This window comes from Antedon mediterranea, chromosome 10, assembly GCF_964355755.1.
Source record: "Antedon mediterranea chromosome 10, ecAntMedi1.1, whole genome shotgun sequence".
NCBI classification, from domain to species: Eukaryota; Metazoa; Echinodermata; class Crinoidea; order Comatulida; family Antedonidae; genus Antedon; species Antedon mediterranea.
This window is the reverse complement of record NC_092679.1, coordinates 4,698,994-4,716,844: the sequence shown is the minus strand read 5'-3', so window position 1 is coordinate 4,716,844 and position 17,851 is coordinate 4,698,994. Positions and strand designations below refer to the sequence as shown.

General features: G+C 32.4%; 1 protein-coding gene across 2 annotated transcripts in view; it reads left to right on the top strand.

The window, feature by feature from the left end:
- LOC140060145 (tubulin polyglutamylase TTLL5-like) overlaps window positions 1-17,851 on the top strand; it is a 72,490-nt gene that overhangs the window by 20,230 nt on the left and 34,409 nt on the right. The window contains exons 15-25 of one of the 2 annotated variants that reach the window (XM_072106232.1): window positions 1,268-1,329; window positions 1,585-1,673; window positions 2,470-2,496; window positions 3,354-3,541; window positions 4,728-4,790; window positions 5,180-5,257; window positions 5,731-5,900; window positions 6,099-6,134; window positions 7,251-7,686; window positions 12,995-13,115; window positions 16,804-16,950. In XM_072106232.1, coding sequence (XP_071962333.1) covers window positions 1,268-1,329; window positions 1,585-1,673; window positions 2,470-2,496; window positions 3,354-3,541; window positions 4,728-4,790; window positions 5,180-5,257; window positions 5,731-5,900; window positions 6,099-6,134; window positions 7,251-7,686; window positions 12,995-13,115; window positions 16,804-16,950 — 1,417 coding nt within the window. The remainder of the gene's footprint in view (window positions 1-1,267; window positions 1,330-1,584; window positions 1,674-2,469; window positions 2,497-3,353; window positions 3,542-4,727; window positions 4,791-5,179; window positions 5,258-5,730; window positions 5,901-6,098; window positions 6,135-7,250; window positions 7,687-12,994; window positions 13,116-16,803; window positions 16,951-17,851) is intronic. The other variant, XM_072106233.1, reaches the window with a different exon arrangement.

Sequence of the window (17,851 nt, the reverse complement as noted above, 5' to 3'; positions counted from 1 at the left end):
TTTAAAGGGATATATAAAAACATTGAGGGACAGTAAATGGTTATATAACACTACAATCAACTCCTATTTAGGGGACACCCCTATTATGAGGACACTTTGTTGGGTCCTAAAAGTGTGTTGGGACACTGCTATTCATGGGATATTAAAAACGTTCCTGTTAAATGAATGAGGAACAGTTAATGGTTGTAACATTTAAACCAACCTGTTCAGGGGACACCCCTATTAAGAGGACATTTTGCTGGTTCCTAGAAGTGTGTTGGGACGTACCACTCCTATTCATAGGATATCCCTATTAAAAATGTTCCTGTTAAATGAATGAGAAACAGTTAATGGTTGTAACATTTAAACCAACCAGTTCAGGGGACACCCCTATTAAGAGGACATTATGCTGGTTCCTAAAAGTGTGTTGGGACACTCTTATTCATAGGATATCCCTATTAAAAACATTCCTGTTAAATGAATGAGGGACAGTTAATGGTTGATGGTTGTAACATTAAAACCAACCTGTTCAGTGGACACCCCTATTAAGAGGACAGTTTGTTGGGTTCTGAAAGTGGCCTCTTAGTAATAGGCGCTCTACTGTATTCAGTAAAAGCACATATAATTCAAAATGATTAATTTAGTTGTTTAACAACATATCCTGTTGAAGTTAATTGAACATTTCCTTTCTTATATTAGCAGTGTTATCTTACCCACATATTGGATCTATAGAGAATTATTTTATATGACAATTATTCCTGATATTAATTAACAATCTTCCGGCTTAATGTTTACTAGAAATTATTAATCGTTTTTATTGTGTATTATCTTTTAAATGAACGACCAATTTTTGATATTTTGCATTGATTGAAATCATGTATTATTCAAAACGAACTTTAATTCTATTTAGAATAAACCAGCACAAAAAACAAACAATTTTAATGATCTTTTTCATTTTTTATTAATAATTGATATTTAGCAGTTTATCCTGATTAGTTTGTATATAATCTAAAGCTCTGTCTACACTATCAAACTTTATACATTATGTGACAAAAAAAAATGTGATGTGCCCATATATTGACAGGATGATGTTATATCACTACCATATTTGGACATATCACTACCATGTTTGATAGTGTGGACAGTGGCTTTTCTTGTTATAAATTAGGTACAGGTTAATTGAATATGTTAAAATGCCTTTTCTTTGCTCTGTTATGTCACATAGTCACCAGAGCATATGATGTTACAGTCAATTTGTTAATTATGAAAAAATATTTATCTTTTATAGTGATGCTCCATTGGATCTCAAAATCAAGTCGAATCTGATGTCAGACTTGTTCTCTCTAACAGGTTGGTTCTTTTCTTGTGCCACAGTAAAGTTCTGACTACACTATTAAACTAGTTTGACAAAAAAAAAGTGTGATGTGCCCAAATATATATATAAGTGATGCTTAAATATGGTACTGATATTACATTGTCCATATTAGTTGGATCATCACATTTTTTTGTCACAATGTTTGATAGTCTAGACAGAGCTTTACACATTAATTTACAGTTTGGTTCCATTCATTTAAAGTAATCTATACTCTATACAATTTTTTTCAGGTTTTGTAGCCCACGATCCAATGACAAGAAAGATACAACAAAGTAAGCGTAACCAAGAATTAGCTGCCAGCAGTGTGCTAAAACAACAGGTAAACATTGGCTTAGCATTCCCAATGATATAGTAAATGGGCCAGTGGTTTGACAAGTATGTGTGTATAAAGCAACCGGTAAAGATGAGTTTATTCTCAAACCTATTATACTGTAGTGTGTGTGCCAGTGGTGTGCTAAAAGAACAGCTAAAGATGAGCTAAGAATTCTCAGTAACCTATAGTGCGTGTACCTATTATAAAGCAACATGACAGGGCTTAGCATTGAATATAGCCAATAGCGTGTCTTTGTTGTGGGTCTGAGGGTTGTCTGTCTGCGTTTCTTGGTGAGGTTATATGAGGGGGTGTTTGTGTGGGATGTGTCGGAGGAGTTTAGTGGCATGGAGCTGGGGGTGCGTCTGAAATAACTGTGGGAATTTCACATTGTGATGTGTGTAGGGTAATTTGTTGAGTAAGGAAGAGGTTGTGTGTTCCGCAAAGGTATTAGACATGGGGGCTGGCTAAGAGCATTTCCAACACCCACAACAAAATCTTCATAAACCAAATCACCTGACTATTGTATCATCATTTAACTTTAAATTATATGTTTTCCATCCATTTTTGGACATTTTTATTTCTTATTTAATACTTGTGTATAATTGTTAATATTTATTTGTATTATTTTGTTCTTTTTGGATTTATGAAGTTGTTTATTTTGTTTATAAAATACTGTAGCTACATCTATCAATAATGTTTTGAAATATTTCATATAGCTAGTTTGTATTTCATTGCATGTTTTACCTTTGTTTTGTTTGTTTATCTTTGTGTATCCTTCATCCCAATTGTGTTATTTGAGTAGAGGATTCGAGTTGGTGCTGAGTTGGGGGTAAGTTCTGGTTTCATATAAAGTGCTTAGGCTACATAAATTTGATTTAATACTGCTTTAGTCCAGGAGGAGTAAGGCACAGTAAATCTGTGGGGCCCGTGTATATAAATTGCTTGTGTGTGTAATAAATAAAACTTGGTACACTGTTTGAAAGGAGTAGGGGATGTTCTCCTGATGGACGAATCATTGTCCTGTATTCTCTCTAGGAGAAAAGTTCTGTATCCAAGAGGTCACCCGGTATAAAGTAGAAATAGACAAATACACCCTTATGTTGTTTGCTGCCCTCTTGAATTGTTTAAAACTATTCACAGTTTCCATGGTAATGTGGACATTCTTCGCCATACTTCAACACTATAAGATTGTTGTTGCTTTCACTTTCTGTAGCGTGCAGATCAAATCGAGGTCGTTTTCCAACCCATCCTCTTTCAGCCCAATTTATTTTTAAACTTTCAGAATTATGTAATTAAATTAGAAATTCTATAAATTTATTTTGATGTTTTTAAATGACAGTAATTCTTTTCAGAACTATATACACAAACTTTATATCAACATATTGATTTCACCATGCAATTCAAACAATATATAATTTCTATAAACATACTGTCTATTGATATTTTCTATGTATTGCATTGTTTAATAAATTAAGTGTTTAATATTATTTCTTGTTGATTTATATTTCTTTAATTTGTTCATGTTCCATAATTTTTCATTGGATTATTTTTTGTTCATTTTATTTTCATCTAACATCCATAGCAAGAGGTAATTTTGAAATAATTAAATTTTTTCCAATGTTGGAAACTAAAAATACAGTACACGTTTTTTAGTTGTTAATTAATTTTTCCTTTAATTTCGCACAGAGGCAACGCCCTCAATCTGCAGGAAACATGAGTGCTAAAAATCAGGGTAAACGACCAGTCTCAGGTGCAAAGGGTAAAGAACTTACGGGTGAGGAGAGGCGTATCTTACTGGAGACGAAGGAGGAGTTTACTAGGCGTGGCGGATGGCTAAGAATATTTCCAACACCCACCACATATGAGAGATATGGGTAATTATCAAATCAAACAAAATCAAATCAAATCTCTCATCTCATCAAAAGCAAAACACGGAACAAACATCATTTAGGCAGGGCGAAAAGCGTGAAGGAAGAAGATGGTTTATAGTACGAGGAGATTAAAAATGCTTCTTGATAGGGGTTCCGTGTGACATTAAACTATGGAATTAACCATTTAAGGCATCGGAGTAAACTACTGGAAAATCCCTCTTTTAGGACACCCGTTTCAGAGCACATCACTATTAAAGAGAAAATATTCCTGTGAAATGAGCAAAGAATGTTGTTTAACATAGTTCAGGAGACACTATTATTGAGGGGAATCTTTATATGGGTGTTAATACTGTATTTAAACATTTACATTTACCTCAAATCTGACCTATATTCTCCTATGGCCAACACCCTACCCTTTGATATAATCTCGTCTTCATTTATAGTCCATTTCATGACTAACATTGACAGGCAACACATTCTGTAGTGGTATCCGACTACACCCAAAACTTGACCGCATTTTTTTCAAGTGTCGTTTCAAGTACCGGCTTAAATTCCGATACAATACAATAGGTTATATAACCCTACAAATAGGTTTACATCATCTCATAAAAAGTGCATAGAAAATAGGGTTTAATTTTCCTTTAAATTGATCACGTTTTTGCAATTTGACTAACAAATTGGGTAATCCTCGCTGTTACGTGAAAGTGTAATGTGCTTAATGTTTTTGATCGTTATTCAAATTTCCCTTAGGATTGCGCATAATGTATCCATGTCACCGCATTGACAGTTGATGTTAGAAAACATGTCAAATCTTAGGCAATAATGAAGGAAATTAGACCAAGGAAGGAGCGCGTTAAGCTCAGCAGTTACAACATGCAATATTTCAAATGTTTTGTAACAAACAACGTCAAATCTTTTAGGCAACATTTGAGTACAAAGAGTAAAGGTTTCATTTCGCATATTTGTTGGGGTTTTTTTAGTAAGAAGGCACAAAATAAGTAACTTTAAATTGTCTCCCATGATAACCAATGTATTTCCAGAAACTAACTTTTTCTTTACCTTCATGCTTCCAACTATTTGCCATGCATAGCTTGTGCAGTCCACATTACCAACTCAACCATACTGTACCTCTTCAGCCATGCCAACTTTTTGAGTTTAAATATCTAAATGTCATAAGTTTTTCTTTCAGAAATCTTCTTGAATCTAGAACTACCAACAATGAAATGATTCATCGGAAGTTGTATGGAGAAAGGTGAGTTCAAAGGTTGCAGTGTGGTTAAAAATACTTTCATTACACCATTCATCGAAGCACTATAACTTTTATCCCATAAAGCTCTATCTACACTATCAAACTTAATGTGAACAAAAAATGTGATGTGCCATATGTGGTAGTGATATGACATCATTTTTTGTCGCATAAAGTTTGATAGTGTAGACAGAGCTTAAATCTGATTATGACCACTAATTAATAAAACTATCAACTAACCTGAAATAAAGAACTGAACTAAAGCACCTACTTCACATGTAAAACGTGTGATCTTTCTCATCTAATGTTTGGTGTGTTCATGCTTTGCCTATTATATTACTGTATAATAATCATGTCATTACTTATTCCATCACTATTCACGGCTATTGGTGTAGTGCGGCTAACAACACTGAATTACACAGAGCACGCTCTTCTCTGAACCTGGGAGCAAGACCTACAAGTGTGCCTTTAAAGTGAGTTCATATATTAGGAAAACATATCCTGGTTCTATTACTATGGTAACACCATGTCAAGTCTTTTGGTGATATGTTTTTAAAATCATTTTAAGAGGTACTATTTAGTAGATAACTATTCCAGATTCAGTTTTCACATCAGAAAGGCGGCTTCTGATCTGATGTTAGTATTGTGATCATAAAATCTCTCTATCATCACAAAAGTTTTATTTGCATCTGCACTTTCAGTTGCGTTCATTCACATGTTTGCATACTTCTTTGATATGCATTTTGACTAACACTTTGACTAAATGTTACAGTACGCCATCCCACCACTTTAATGTATTCTTACAATTAAAAAACAAAAACAAATTTAAGTTGTCAAATATTTTCAAAACATTTTTTTTTTAAATTTTGCATGTGCTGACTGTATATTAATCTTATTATAAATGTGTGTATTATTAACTTTACAAACAATTTTTTTTCTTCAAAAGAAAAACATCTCATCATGTTCTTCACGAAATGGCACAATGTGAACTTGATGAGCATTTTGCGCAGATTCTCCGTAAACTTAAACCGGGTGATAATTCTGAAGATCGACGCAAACTCCGCCAAAAGGTTCGCTCAAGATTTTCATCAAACACCTCAACACAAACTTCAAGTAGTAAGTTATGGTTTATTCCTGAAAATATTATTTTTGAAAAACAACATTTTCTTCACAAAAAAACGCAATATGATTAGACACATTTGAAACCAAGCTGTATTCACCAGTATGCAATATCTTTCTCTTTGATTTAGAAAATAGTTTTAAAATAGTCTGAAATGTTTAAGCCATTACTTGATATTTGTTTCCTTTATTTAGTGAAAGCAAAGAAACAAGTACGCCCAGCCACTGCAGGTACAAAGGCTGTAGATTAGTTGCGAGTTTTTAACTCAATTTTTCCTAACATTCTTATTATACTCTAGATTTGTATAACCGCCTCACAACTATATTAACAAGATATTAACTAAGATATTTGTCTAAAAATGTGTTATTTGTAATTTTTTTGTGTCTGTTTTTATTCTCCAAATCAGCAAGCTTTGATGTTTTTTTCTGCAAAAAGGCAATAATTAGTGTCTTTATATTCCTCCAACGAAAGGGCAACCATTGGTGTCTGTTTTTGTCCTTCAACAAGGCAGACTTTGGTGTCTTTTTATCCTTTGAAAGGGCAACCATTGGTGTCTGTTTTTGTCCTTCAACAAGGCAGACTTTGGTGTCTTTTTATCCTTTGAAAGGGCAACCATTGGTGTCTGTTTTTGTCCTCCAACAAGGCAGACTTTGGTGTCTTTTTATCCTTTGAAAGGGCAACCATTGGTGTCTTTTTTTGTCCTCCAACAGGGCAGACTTTGGTGTCTTTTTATCCTTTGAAAGGGCAACCATTGGTGTCTGTTTTTGTCCTCCAACAGGGCAGACTTTGGTGTCTTTTTTATCCTCCGAAAGGGCAACCATTTGTGTCTTCTTTATTCTTTAAGAGGCAACCTTTGGTGTCCTTTTTTATTTCTTTTGTTTTCAACTAATACCTCTGTTGTGTACCTACCAAGTTAGGTGGTACTGCAGTTTATTAACAACTAAAGCCTGGTTTCCATAAAATCGCTACACCGTTTCCATTGAAATCGCTACACGCGCAGATGTCGCCGACGCGCATCGGGGAGGTCTCCCCGATTCATCGCAGACAAATCGGCAAAGTTCAACCATGTTCAACTTTGCCGATTTTGTCGGCGATGAATCGTATACGCGTGTGTACCAAAGGATATTTAGCGCTCGCGTACTAGATCCCCGATAAATTCTAGCGTTTCCATAGAATCGCTACGCTCTGTCGGCGACAGCAGTCGGCGACACGGTGTAGCGATTTTATGGAAACCAGGCTTTAGCTATTGTTTCTTTTCAGCTAAATTTTGCCTTTTTAATTTTTATACTATAACAATGGTCCTGTTTTTTTTCTTAATCTTATAAAATGAACTTTTTTTTTTCTAGCCGAATGTAGTCCTTCAAAAACAGCTGCTTCAACTCCTTTAATTAGAGAAACACTTAAACAAGGCAAGTTACAAACATCGACTGCCAAGCCCTCTGAAGACACTCAATGGGCTCAAGTACAGAAGGGCAGAAGCAGCAGTCAAAGCAGTACCTCAAACATCAGCCAGGCCTCCCAAAGTACCAAACAAAGTGAGGCTAGCCAAGCCACATCCCAGAGTTCTAAGCTTGATGCAAACCACAATCAAGGTACCGGCCAGTATCAGCGGCTTGGCGATACATCAACAGGGAAACCTCCTATACCACAACCTCCTCACCAAAATCCTGAGCCAGAAGATGAGAATAAACCACTAAGGAAGGAACCTCATAGGCCAACCAAGAAAGATGTGAGAGAGTCAATCAATATACCAGAACTGCTTAGAATGGGAGGTGAGCTAAGGTATGGTTCCAACAAATTGCTTATTCTTCAAAGAATTTCTTTAGCTTCCAACTTTATAAGATATAATTTTCTTTCTTGAAAGAGCTATAGTGTCAGCTGATAGAGATTGAAACGTTTGTGTAAATACTCCGTTTTTGTTAAAAAAGAAAATTATCTTTTAAATTACTTATTCCTAACAGAATGGTTATTAAAATCTAATTTTTTTACAACATAATTGTTTTTTTAAGTTTGCATCCACATATACTATTTAGAGAAAATATGAAAATGTCCTCTTCCAAGAAACTGTAAATAGTTTGTAAGCAGAATTAAGGCCCAACAAATTTCAAATTTAAAAACAATGCATTTTTAAAAGCATTTACAATATTATTGTTTAATTTAAAATTGGTTCCTAATCCATCATCACTTTATAACTTAAGAAACATGAACAGAAAGTAAAACCAAAGCATGTATATAAGCCCATCATAAAATTCTAATAATAATCTTAAAAAATCTAGGAATATTTGTAAGTCCTTAAAATTGATTACGCAGTTCTCTAAATTTTCTCATCAATATTTTCCACTTGTGAATCACAAAACATGTATGTAATTTGTCAAGTCATTCGTGCTGATTTACAGAACTAAGTTGGAATCCCCCGCAGCTTGTCAACCGACAGCCGTAAGGAAGCCGCGTCCTACATGTGGTCAACGCTGGATTTAAATAGCTTTGTGACATTTTATTTGAAATCACAATCCGCGGGAAATTGATTGACGCTTGGGAATCAAATCTTACACGAGGAGAAAAAAATATGTCAGAGTCTAAAAGGAGATTACATGCAAGGATGAGCAGATTAATATGTGTCAGAGGTTGACATAGATTTCACATTGTAATGCCTGGCTCTCTTTAGAGCCTTAATGGTTTACTACATATTGTATCAGAGGTCATTTTATACCCACACCTTCAAAATTAACAGGCCATTATGTTGTCTATACATATCAATGTATTTATAAGCAACAGCAAATCATGCATCAAGAAACTGTTAACACTTAATTTTCTGGCAGTTAAAAAATAAAATTGCAAAAGAAAGTTTACAAAGAGGCATTACAACTGACTTATGTCTTATAACATTGCAAAGAAAGTTTACAGAGGCATCTTTTCTTAAATTCAATTCCTCTGTTCCATAAAATTGTCAGGTGATTCCTAAGAGCTGACTTTATGCAAGCCATTCTGTAGCATCTTCTGCTGAGAAACAATTATCCATCAGTGCTGCCTTATTGACCACCAGAAGGGCCAAACTATGCCTAGCTATGGATGTGCAACTTACCAAAACTGTAAATTACACAGTTACAGAAAAAAATACCAAAGATATCTATGATTTTTTTATATTCTAATATTTGTCCTCACAAGTGCCTCAGGTAAAAGTACTCATTAAAGCTTGGTTCCCACTAGAACGTAACGCAAGGACGTAAACGCAACGCAAGCATTTTAACCAATGACAAGCGAAGTTATAGACAGTTAGCAATCACAAGCGAATAAGCCATCGCTTGTGATTGGTCAATTTACTTGCGTTGCGTTACATCCTTGTGTTGCGTCGCTAGTGGGAACCGCGCTTAATGTGTTATAAGGCACTTGAACAAAATGACTAAAACAATATAAAATTATTCAACTAAAAACCGGTCATCTATCACTATCCCATCACTGAACTAACTTCAACACAGGTTGTTATAAATAGATAAATGGCAATTAATTGAATTTAACTTGAACATATTATTACTATTGTCTTGGGAATATTATGAATTTATGGATTATCTTTATTGATTTCTTATATTTTTATGATTTGCTAACCAATGATGATGCAGCAAATTATGATTTAATTTTAACTTGAAGAGTCATAACATTGACAAAGGAAAATAATTTAATATCATAGAATTAGTAATTTGATTTATTTTTTAATTAATTACATAGATCAGGGCAGCACATTGTCTCTGATTTATCAGTTATTTATTTTTAATCTATTTTTAAGTTTAGGTGTAATTGGACTAATGATATGATACTATAATTATTCACCCAATTGCCTGCACTGTATTTTTGCTACGGTATTACTTGGCCAGTATCATAGTCAAATTCTGTAATACAGGTCACATATGTATGTAGGATTAGGCTTATGGCCTATGATACAGGCATCACATATGATACATATGACACAATTATTAACATTGCTATTTTCTGCTATGTTTTTCAATAAGAACTTTCTGCAATTCAACAAGCTTTTTTAAGCTGCGCCCATTTATGCAGATTTCTTGACAACTTGTTTTCTCAAAGTTCACAATTGTGTTTTACAATACATGCACATTTTGAGAGGTAATTTTAAAATTGTGAAAACATTTTTTTATATCAAGTGCATTTTGATATCTCCAACATTAAAGGCTTATTTAATAATCTGAAATAAGAATTACGATTTATTAAATTTCCATTATGTAATACTAATAGTGACATATTTGCATACAATTTAATACATTTTGAATATTTTCCCAAAGGTTGTGATTAAATTTCCCAGTTCAGGAAACTCGGATAAAGACCTCAGTTTATTGGGATCACTTCCCTCCTTTGTGAAAATGAACAATAAATCATCAATAAAATTTACTTTATGGATTTCCCAAGAAAATATGTATACCATTTTTCTTATCGTAAGGTCTTTAAGGTCTGTTAAAACTAAAAAAACATCATTGATTCTTTTCCTTTATTTCGGATAGTACATTCATATACAAATCATACAAAACAGAAAGAGGAAAAAATTAAATTTAATTATAAACAACTTTTGGGAGGAAAATAGTCGAGTTCAGCCCCTCTCATTTCATTTCAATCAACTTCTGATTTTACGCCAGAATTTCATTCTCAATTATTTAAGATTTATTCACAGATGCAACATTTATAAAGTTTGATGTGAACTGAACCATTGCAACGTCAACTTAGAGGGAAACATGTCTTCGGATACAGATGTTTAATAAAACAAACTTGTTAATATTTCTAACAAATGTTGATCTTTCTACCAAACAAAATTCAAAGGTAGTTGTTCGCACGACTAGTACTTGGGATAAAGAATTCTGACCTAACTGAGTGTCATTTGATTTAGTGAGCAAGAGTGAGTAAGTGGCGGAGCGGTTAAGACAGTGGATCTGTAATTACGTAGCCATAACATCGGCAAGGGTTCATGCTTATTCACTTCAAGGTTCTGGTGGTAGAACGAGTCTTCTCGGATAAGTACTATAAGCCGTAGGTCCAGTGTAGACATCTAACTCATGTGCACTTTAAAAAACCTAGTTAGTACATCTTTCCAGACTAGTAGGGACTTACCCCTGTTTACTAGTCCACACACACATCCACTGTCACACAGCCACTGTGCAATTGGGACTGGACCGTTGAAGAGGTGTTTACCACTTGTTGGTCCCATCATTCAACATCTTAGTGAGATGTTGAATAAATACATTTATAAAACCATAGAATTACCTCATTCACATTACCAGACTTTTTAGTACAATTTTTTTAATTCAAAAGTTGAAATCATGCCATGATATTTTAGAGTCAGTAATGGCCTGATTCTGCCTCACAGGATGTGGTTATCCTCTTTGGTTTCGTATGTTTGTACGGGATGTGGCTTTACATTGGATACTTTTTGATAATGAATAAAGTATTTTTATTCCAAGAATTTTATATTTATCGACAGGTGTTCAATTACTTTGTTGATACTTTGACCTTTTGCATTCTAATTGGTGCAAAGTTTGGGTTTTGGTGTCTGTGTAACTTTTGCATGTTGATCACTACTGAGCCTAATTTATAGATAGCATTTTATGAGAGGCATTGGGAAAGGTCTGTATGAGCAAATGACAAGTCTCTGTACCATCATTGAAGAATATTTGTTTAATATAACTTGTAACAGTAATATAATATAATATAACAGTAACTTGTTGAGGGAGTTGTATGTGTACACAGTGTGGTATATGGTTGAGCTCTATCTTTCTCTCTCACAATTATTAACAAACAGGACTATTTGACATACTTTATCTGAAATGATTTGGTTGACTAATTTTGTCAAAATTTAAATTTGTTAGAGTTCTCCAAATGTCCTGAAACGAATTCAAAACCAATTTAGTTGAATTTGTTATGCATACACTATTTGCTTTAAAAATGTAGAAAACATTTTGTCTCTCACCACAAAACAGCACACTTTGTATAACTAATTGTATTTATTAGTCAAACAGTTTGGTCCTTGGTCTGGCCTACAATATCAAGTTTTCCGGAAGTTATCAGAATATAGTATAATTTGTTTAATAATTTAAGCTTTTAATATTGCAAAATTGTTAGCGTTTTTTTTTTTAGCGGTTTGTAAAAATGTGGCATTAAGATCAAAAGTTAATCAGTGCGGTAACGTAACGAACAAGTTAGTTGAAAGTTTACTGAAGTCAAAGATAAGATTTGTGGGTGAATCCCAGAAGATACTTATGGCGGTAGCAACATAAGTGCTTTCATGCTTGATAACATTTTCCGCAAAAGCATCTGTAATTAATTACCGTCATTTCGATATCTGTCATCTTAAATATCATTGCTGTCATGTAATTTTATGGGTTGAATTTCTTTTGGAGTTAAAAGAAATGAAACTGACATTAATAGGATTTTATTATTAGTTGAAGAACATTTTCGAAAAATGATTTATGTTAAATGTAGTGATTAATTTTAGTATTTGAGGTTGTACTCAAAACTTATTTATTATTTTGGTGTATTGTATTTTGGTTTAATAGATGAATCTATTTTTAGTTTATTTCAAAGTTAAAGTAGTATTAGCGTTCTGCAACTACTGTAATATTTTAGTATCATTTCAACTCTGTGAAATCACCCTTTAGAATGAAAAAAAAAGGGAATAATTCATTTTCCACCGTCTGTACCTATGACATCATCATATTGTCTGCTATGTTTTCATCTGACTGTCTGCTGCCCTCTCCTCTGTATCACATTATATAATACTGTATTGATGTCATAAATATATTATGGTGATTTGTGAATATTGTTAATTCCTTTACTGCATAAATATTTTAATTTGAAAATTACCGCATTATACAAAATATTTCTGTAATTATAAATTATTTAGTTATACTTTATCGTTTTATTGTCTTCTTAATTGAATTAAAAAAAACATACCTAATTTGGATAACGTTGTATATGCAAAACATTTATAGGCAAAATATATACATGATACACACATGAAACATGTAACAAACCGACACCATAGTATGTCTAGACGTAAATAAAATTTCCATTTCATTTTGTCGTTTTCTAGCAAGTTACAGGCCAGACAAGCATTTGCCACATACCTGACCAGGGTGCAACAGAGGTTACAGCGGGAAACAAGTCGACCACCCGAACGCGTTGACAGTTCAATGCAAAATGATGACCAAATGGTATGTATTAATTTATAATTTTTACAATTGTTAAATGTCCAATTTTTTATTTGTAAACCTCAAATTAAGGACCTTAAAATGATAAATTAAAAAATGACGTCGTTTATAATACGCAAAGGATTTTGCGACTGATGAACAAGTTGACAGTTTAACACAAAATGATGACCAAATGGTATGTAATGATTTACAATTTGTTTATCTCAAATTAAGGACCTCAATATGATAAATAAAAAAAATATGTCGCTTATAATACGCAAACGAGTTTGCGACTTTCATGTTGACAGTTCAACGAAAATTGAAAAATTTGTATGTATTAATTTACAATTTTTACAATTGTTAAATAAGTTTTTTTTTATGTTCCTCAAATTAAGGAACTCATAATGATAATAAAAAAATGACGCAAAGGAATCTGCAACTGATGTGTTTCCAAGATATCATTACCAACCTACAATTAACAATAGCTTTTAAGGTAGCACTGTGTACATAGCACAAATTCTATAGTTTCCTAGTACCAGTACCAGGATGCAGTTAATGACGACGTGTGAACTTGTTGAGGTCGTTGTCTTTTAGGGTGCCTGTTCAATAAACAATTGAAGGAAATAGTATTGTGATTTCAGGTTTGATACTGGGATGTAAATGAGGATTTATAGTGCTTTGGTACGATCACTGGGTTGGCCTGTTGTAAAAGATAATATCGGCTAATTATTATTTTTACTAAATTAAATAGCGTTATAAGCGGTTGGAAAAATAGCAAAGCAGATAAAATAATGTAGTGTATTTATCTTTATAATTTAGAAGAGTAAGATTAAATATATGTAATTATTTTATTTAGAACACTATATCAAAGAGCAATCACTTTCTTCTCCCAGAAAGTTTCTTTTTGTGTACTCACTGTTTTCGTACCTATCTATTATTTTGTATAATACCTGTATTTACAGATCCACCAGACGAAAATTATTATATATTTCTCCATAAAAATCCATTTTTTAATGAATGAAAATAGTTATTAATAATTTAGAATTCTTAAAAATTATGTGTTTAATTTTGAGAAGGAAGTAATCAAAATGATAGATTAAATGTGAGGTGCTGATAATTTTTACCATCCTGACTTTTTCGTGTAATTTTGACTATCATTGTTGTTGAACACAGGCCTAATAGGAACTTGTGGTTTGGACCATTGGGCATTATGCTTCCGTTTCTAAATAATCATTGAAAAAAATATTTAAAAAATAACAGAAACAGCACCATATCTTCTTATTATGTTTTCTTTTAAAAAACAGTTACGAAAAATTCTAATTTGACTTTTTGATTATGTATAATATTAAATATTTTAAAATAAAATAGTAAAAAATGATGCCATAATAAATGTTGTATACAATATATAAATAATGGGGAGTGAGAAAAAACTACTAATTCTATCTATAATGGTTATTTGAATTGGATGAATACCTATTAGGCAAATTTAAGATTATATATGTATTATATAATCTTCCAAGGCAAATTATTAGGGAGAAAAATGGAAGTACTGTTGGTGTCAGTGACTTGATCTCTCTTATTAACAGTAAAGTCGATATGAAAAAGTTGGTTTGCATAATATTACCAAGATCATTTCGAGATACTAAAAATGAAATGGGCTTTTCCAAGTAAGTTTGTCACTTAAAGTCCATTCCCCACTTAATATTACTATATTTATCAATTTTAGGTAAGTATTTTGACAGTTTTACTGATCTATAAATAGTTTAACACGTCCTGTTATTGGATTTTAAGCATGTCATTTACTTGCTGTGGTTTGACAGCATGGTAGAAATCCACTGAAATCATCATCTCCTGCATAACAAATCTTAGACTTCAGATTCAGAAATAATCATAATATTTTATTCATCAACAACATTTATAACTATTTTTTAATAACTCTACCTTGGAGATGTTAGAAAATTGAAAACAAAAATTGTCAACAAAGTTGTGTTATGGCATTTTTGTTGTATGGTTCCATTTTAAACAAATGCAATATTAAGATTCCCTTATTAATTCTGAATGAAGGGATGAGCTGTTGGAAGCCCATTCTACTAAGCCTCGACATTTTGTTGTAGGGTGGCTAGTTCCTTTCCTAAATCCTTCCTAGTATTTTTCAACCAGGTACTCATTTCTAGCTGAGTGGACTGGGTTGTTCTTATTGGGAATTTAACCAATTTGAGTGGAGTTGTGGCTTGGTGGTTATGATGTTTGGCTACCACTCCAATGGTCCTGGGTTCAAGTCCCGTCAAATGTACAACTACACTCCCAATGACTTGTAATAAGACTTTGTTTATGTAGAGCATCTTGTGTATATGTTTGTCTTGTGAACCTCTGAGGGTCCCTAATGATCAGCAATTGCTGGATGGATCACCCTCATTAAATATGATTTTTTTTTTTAAACAGGAATGAAATATGTGTTATTAAATTGATATATTATATTAATTAATTTAAACCCACAAACATGGGTTAATCTTTACTCTCTATTTTCCACACTTTTTATAACATTATTTATATTACATACACACACACACTAAAAAAAACAGAAACAATTTCTACACTCAAATTATTCATAAATGGTAATTTACATGTGATATATTTATCATCGTCATCATCATTAATTACATCTAATAACATTTTACTAACTGGTTCATCGGATGCAGATTTCTGAGGTTGATTATTTCTCTGTGTCATTCTTCTTGTTGAATTAATATTGGGTATAATTTCATTTTTCCGTACCAGCGATTCATCATGCTTGAAACCAGGGCATCTCAGTGCGTACTTTTCCTTTCTGTTTCCCGCACTCTATCAGCTGATTGGACTCATTTTCTTATCTAAAGCAAAATCGTGTTCTCTTTGTTTCTCAAGTTTTTGTAAGGTGATTACACGATGTAAATAATACAAAACACATGACAACTTAACACTATATAGTGTCAGTTAATATGTCAAGCAACATACCTTTGAAAAGTTTCTTTTCGGTTTTTTGCATACTACTGATTCCAATTGGACTTTTCTTATCAGTTCGTTTTCTTTGTCATGCACAAAATGTGACAACATGAGTTGCAGATGTTTTTGTATGTCATGTGTTTTTTTTTTCAAATTTTAGTCATGATGTGAATTATACTGTAAAACCAACCTTTTACCTCAAATGTAATGATTTTTTTTTTGTGTGTTTTTTTTTATTTTAACTTTGTATGATTTTTTGATTTTTTAAAATTTTTTCTTTTATTAAGCGAAATTGGTACAATCAATATCAAGGCAAAACAAGTATACAATTTGTTATTATTGTATCATATTTTATTTCAATGTTTAATTAAGATCTATTACAATTTTGTAATTAAAGCATTTTGGAAATCAGTACATTTGAATTGAAACTGCACTTTAATTAACAGAAATAATAAATAAATAAATAAATGAATATACATTAGTAAATGAGGTGATGTAGATATAAAGTTTGTGGTACACCACGTATATATAGTTCTGAAAAGAACTGTTGAGTTTTCTGTAGTATGTATAATTTCTATCCTTGATTTGATAAAGAAATATTATTCTATCGTAAATAAAATTTAATCTTTTTGTAACAATAATACAGTAGCAGATTTTATATGTCACTCTCTCGAATAGTTGTACTTGAATAGTACTTTGGTTTATCCAATAATTTTTATCTCTCTTTCAGGATTTGGTTGTAAGATTCTTAAAGCGTGCAGCGGGTAATCTCCAAGAGCCTTTTAAAGTAATTGTTCCAAGTCGAAAATTGCAAATTCATGATCGAAGAAGGATTCTATCAAAGCAACTAGGTGACTTTGTACAAATATACAGCAAGGTAGGAAGGAATGTTATAAACTTTTCTAGCAATACAATATTAATTATATTTAATGATTTTATTTATTATGTGCAATGTGTTTCAATATTTTTAAAGTTGATGAAATATAGGTGGGGTGAACCCACGCGAAGGAAAAAAAACTTTTCTACAAAATACTCTCAATTGCACTGAGGAAGGATAAGTGATCCGAAAGCTTTAATTTCTTTCTGGCTGTTTTACTTTATCATTTTGATTTAGCTTTTTGCTTATTTTTTTTGCATCCTCCATTAAGATCAAGCCTGTGAATTAATATATATTAATAATAATATATGAATCCAAAGGCAAATTACTGGAAAATGACAATGCTGTGGGTATCAGTGGCTGGATCTCAATAGAGATACAAAAAAAAGCGAAAAAAGCTAAATCAAAACGATAAAGTTAAACAGCCAGAAAAGTTTACAGAGCTTTTAATATAATAATATATGAATATATTAATCAAAATTTATTCAATATATTTTTTTCTTCTGGTGAATCAAATCATTTTGTTGTACATAATTTTTTTTTATCACAAACATTCATGTCGCTACCAAATATGCAGAAATCAGAGATCAGCATGTTGTAAAGAGATAGTGAGAAATGGATAGCATTTAATACACACAAATATTCACAACGGTAGAGATTGTAATTCTCATGAGAGGAAATAAAGAAATTTGCTGAGAAATCAGCAAGTGTGCGTAAAATTAAGGCCAGCTAAATATACATAAGGTTGCTTACTACTGAATAGCATGTTCGCAGTGTGTAGCTATAGCACTCTATGTGTTTGTTACTTACAATGTATTATGTAGACTGTGTCAAAATGTTTTCAATTGCTGTTATCACACGTAGGCTATTAGAAAAACATCTATACCTTTATTTTTATTTT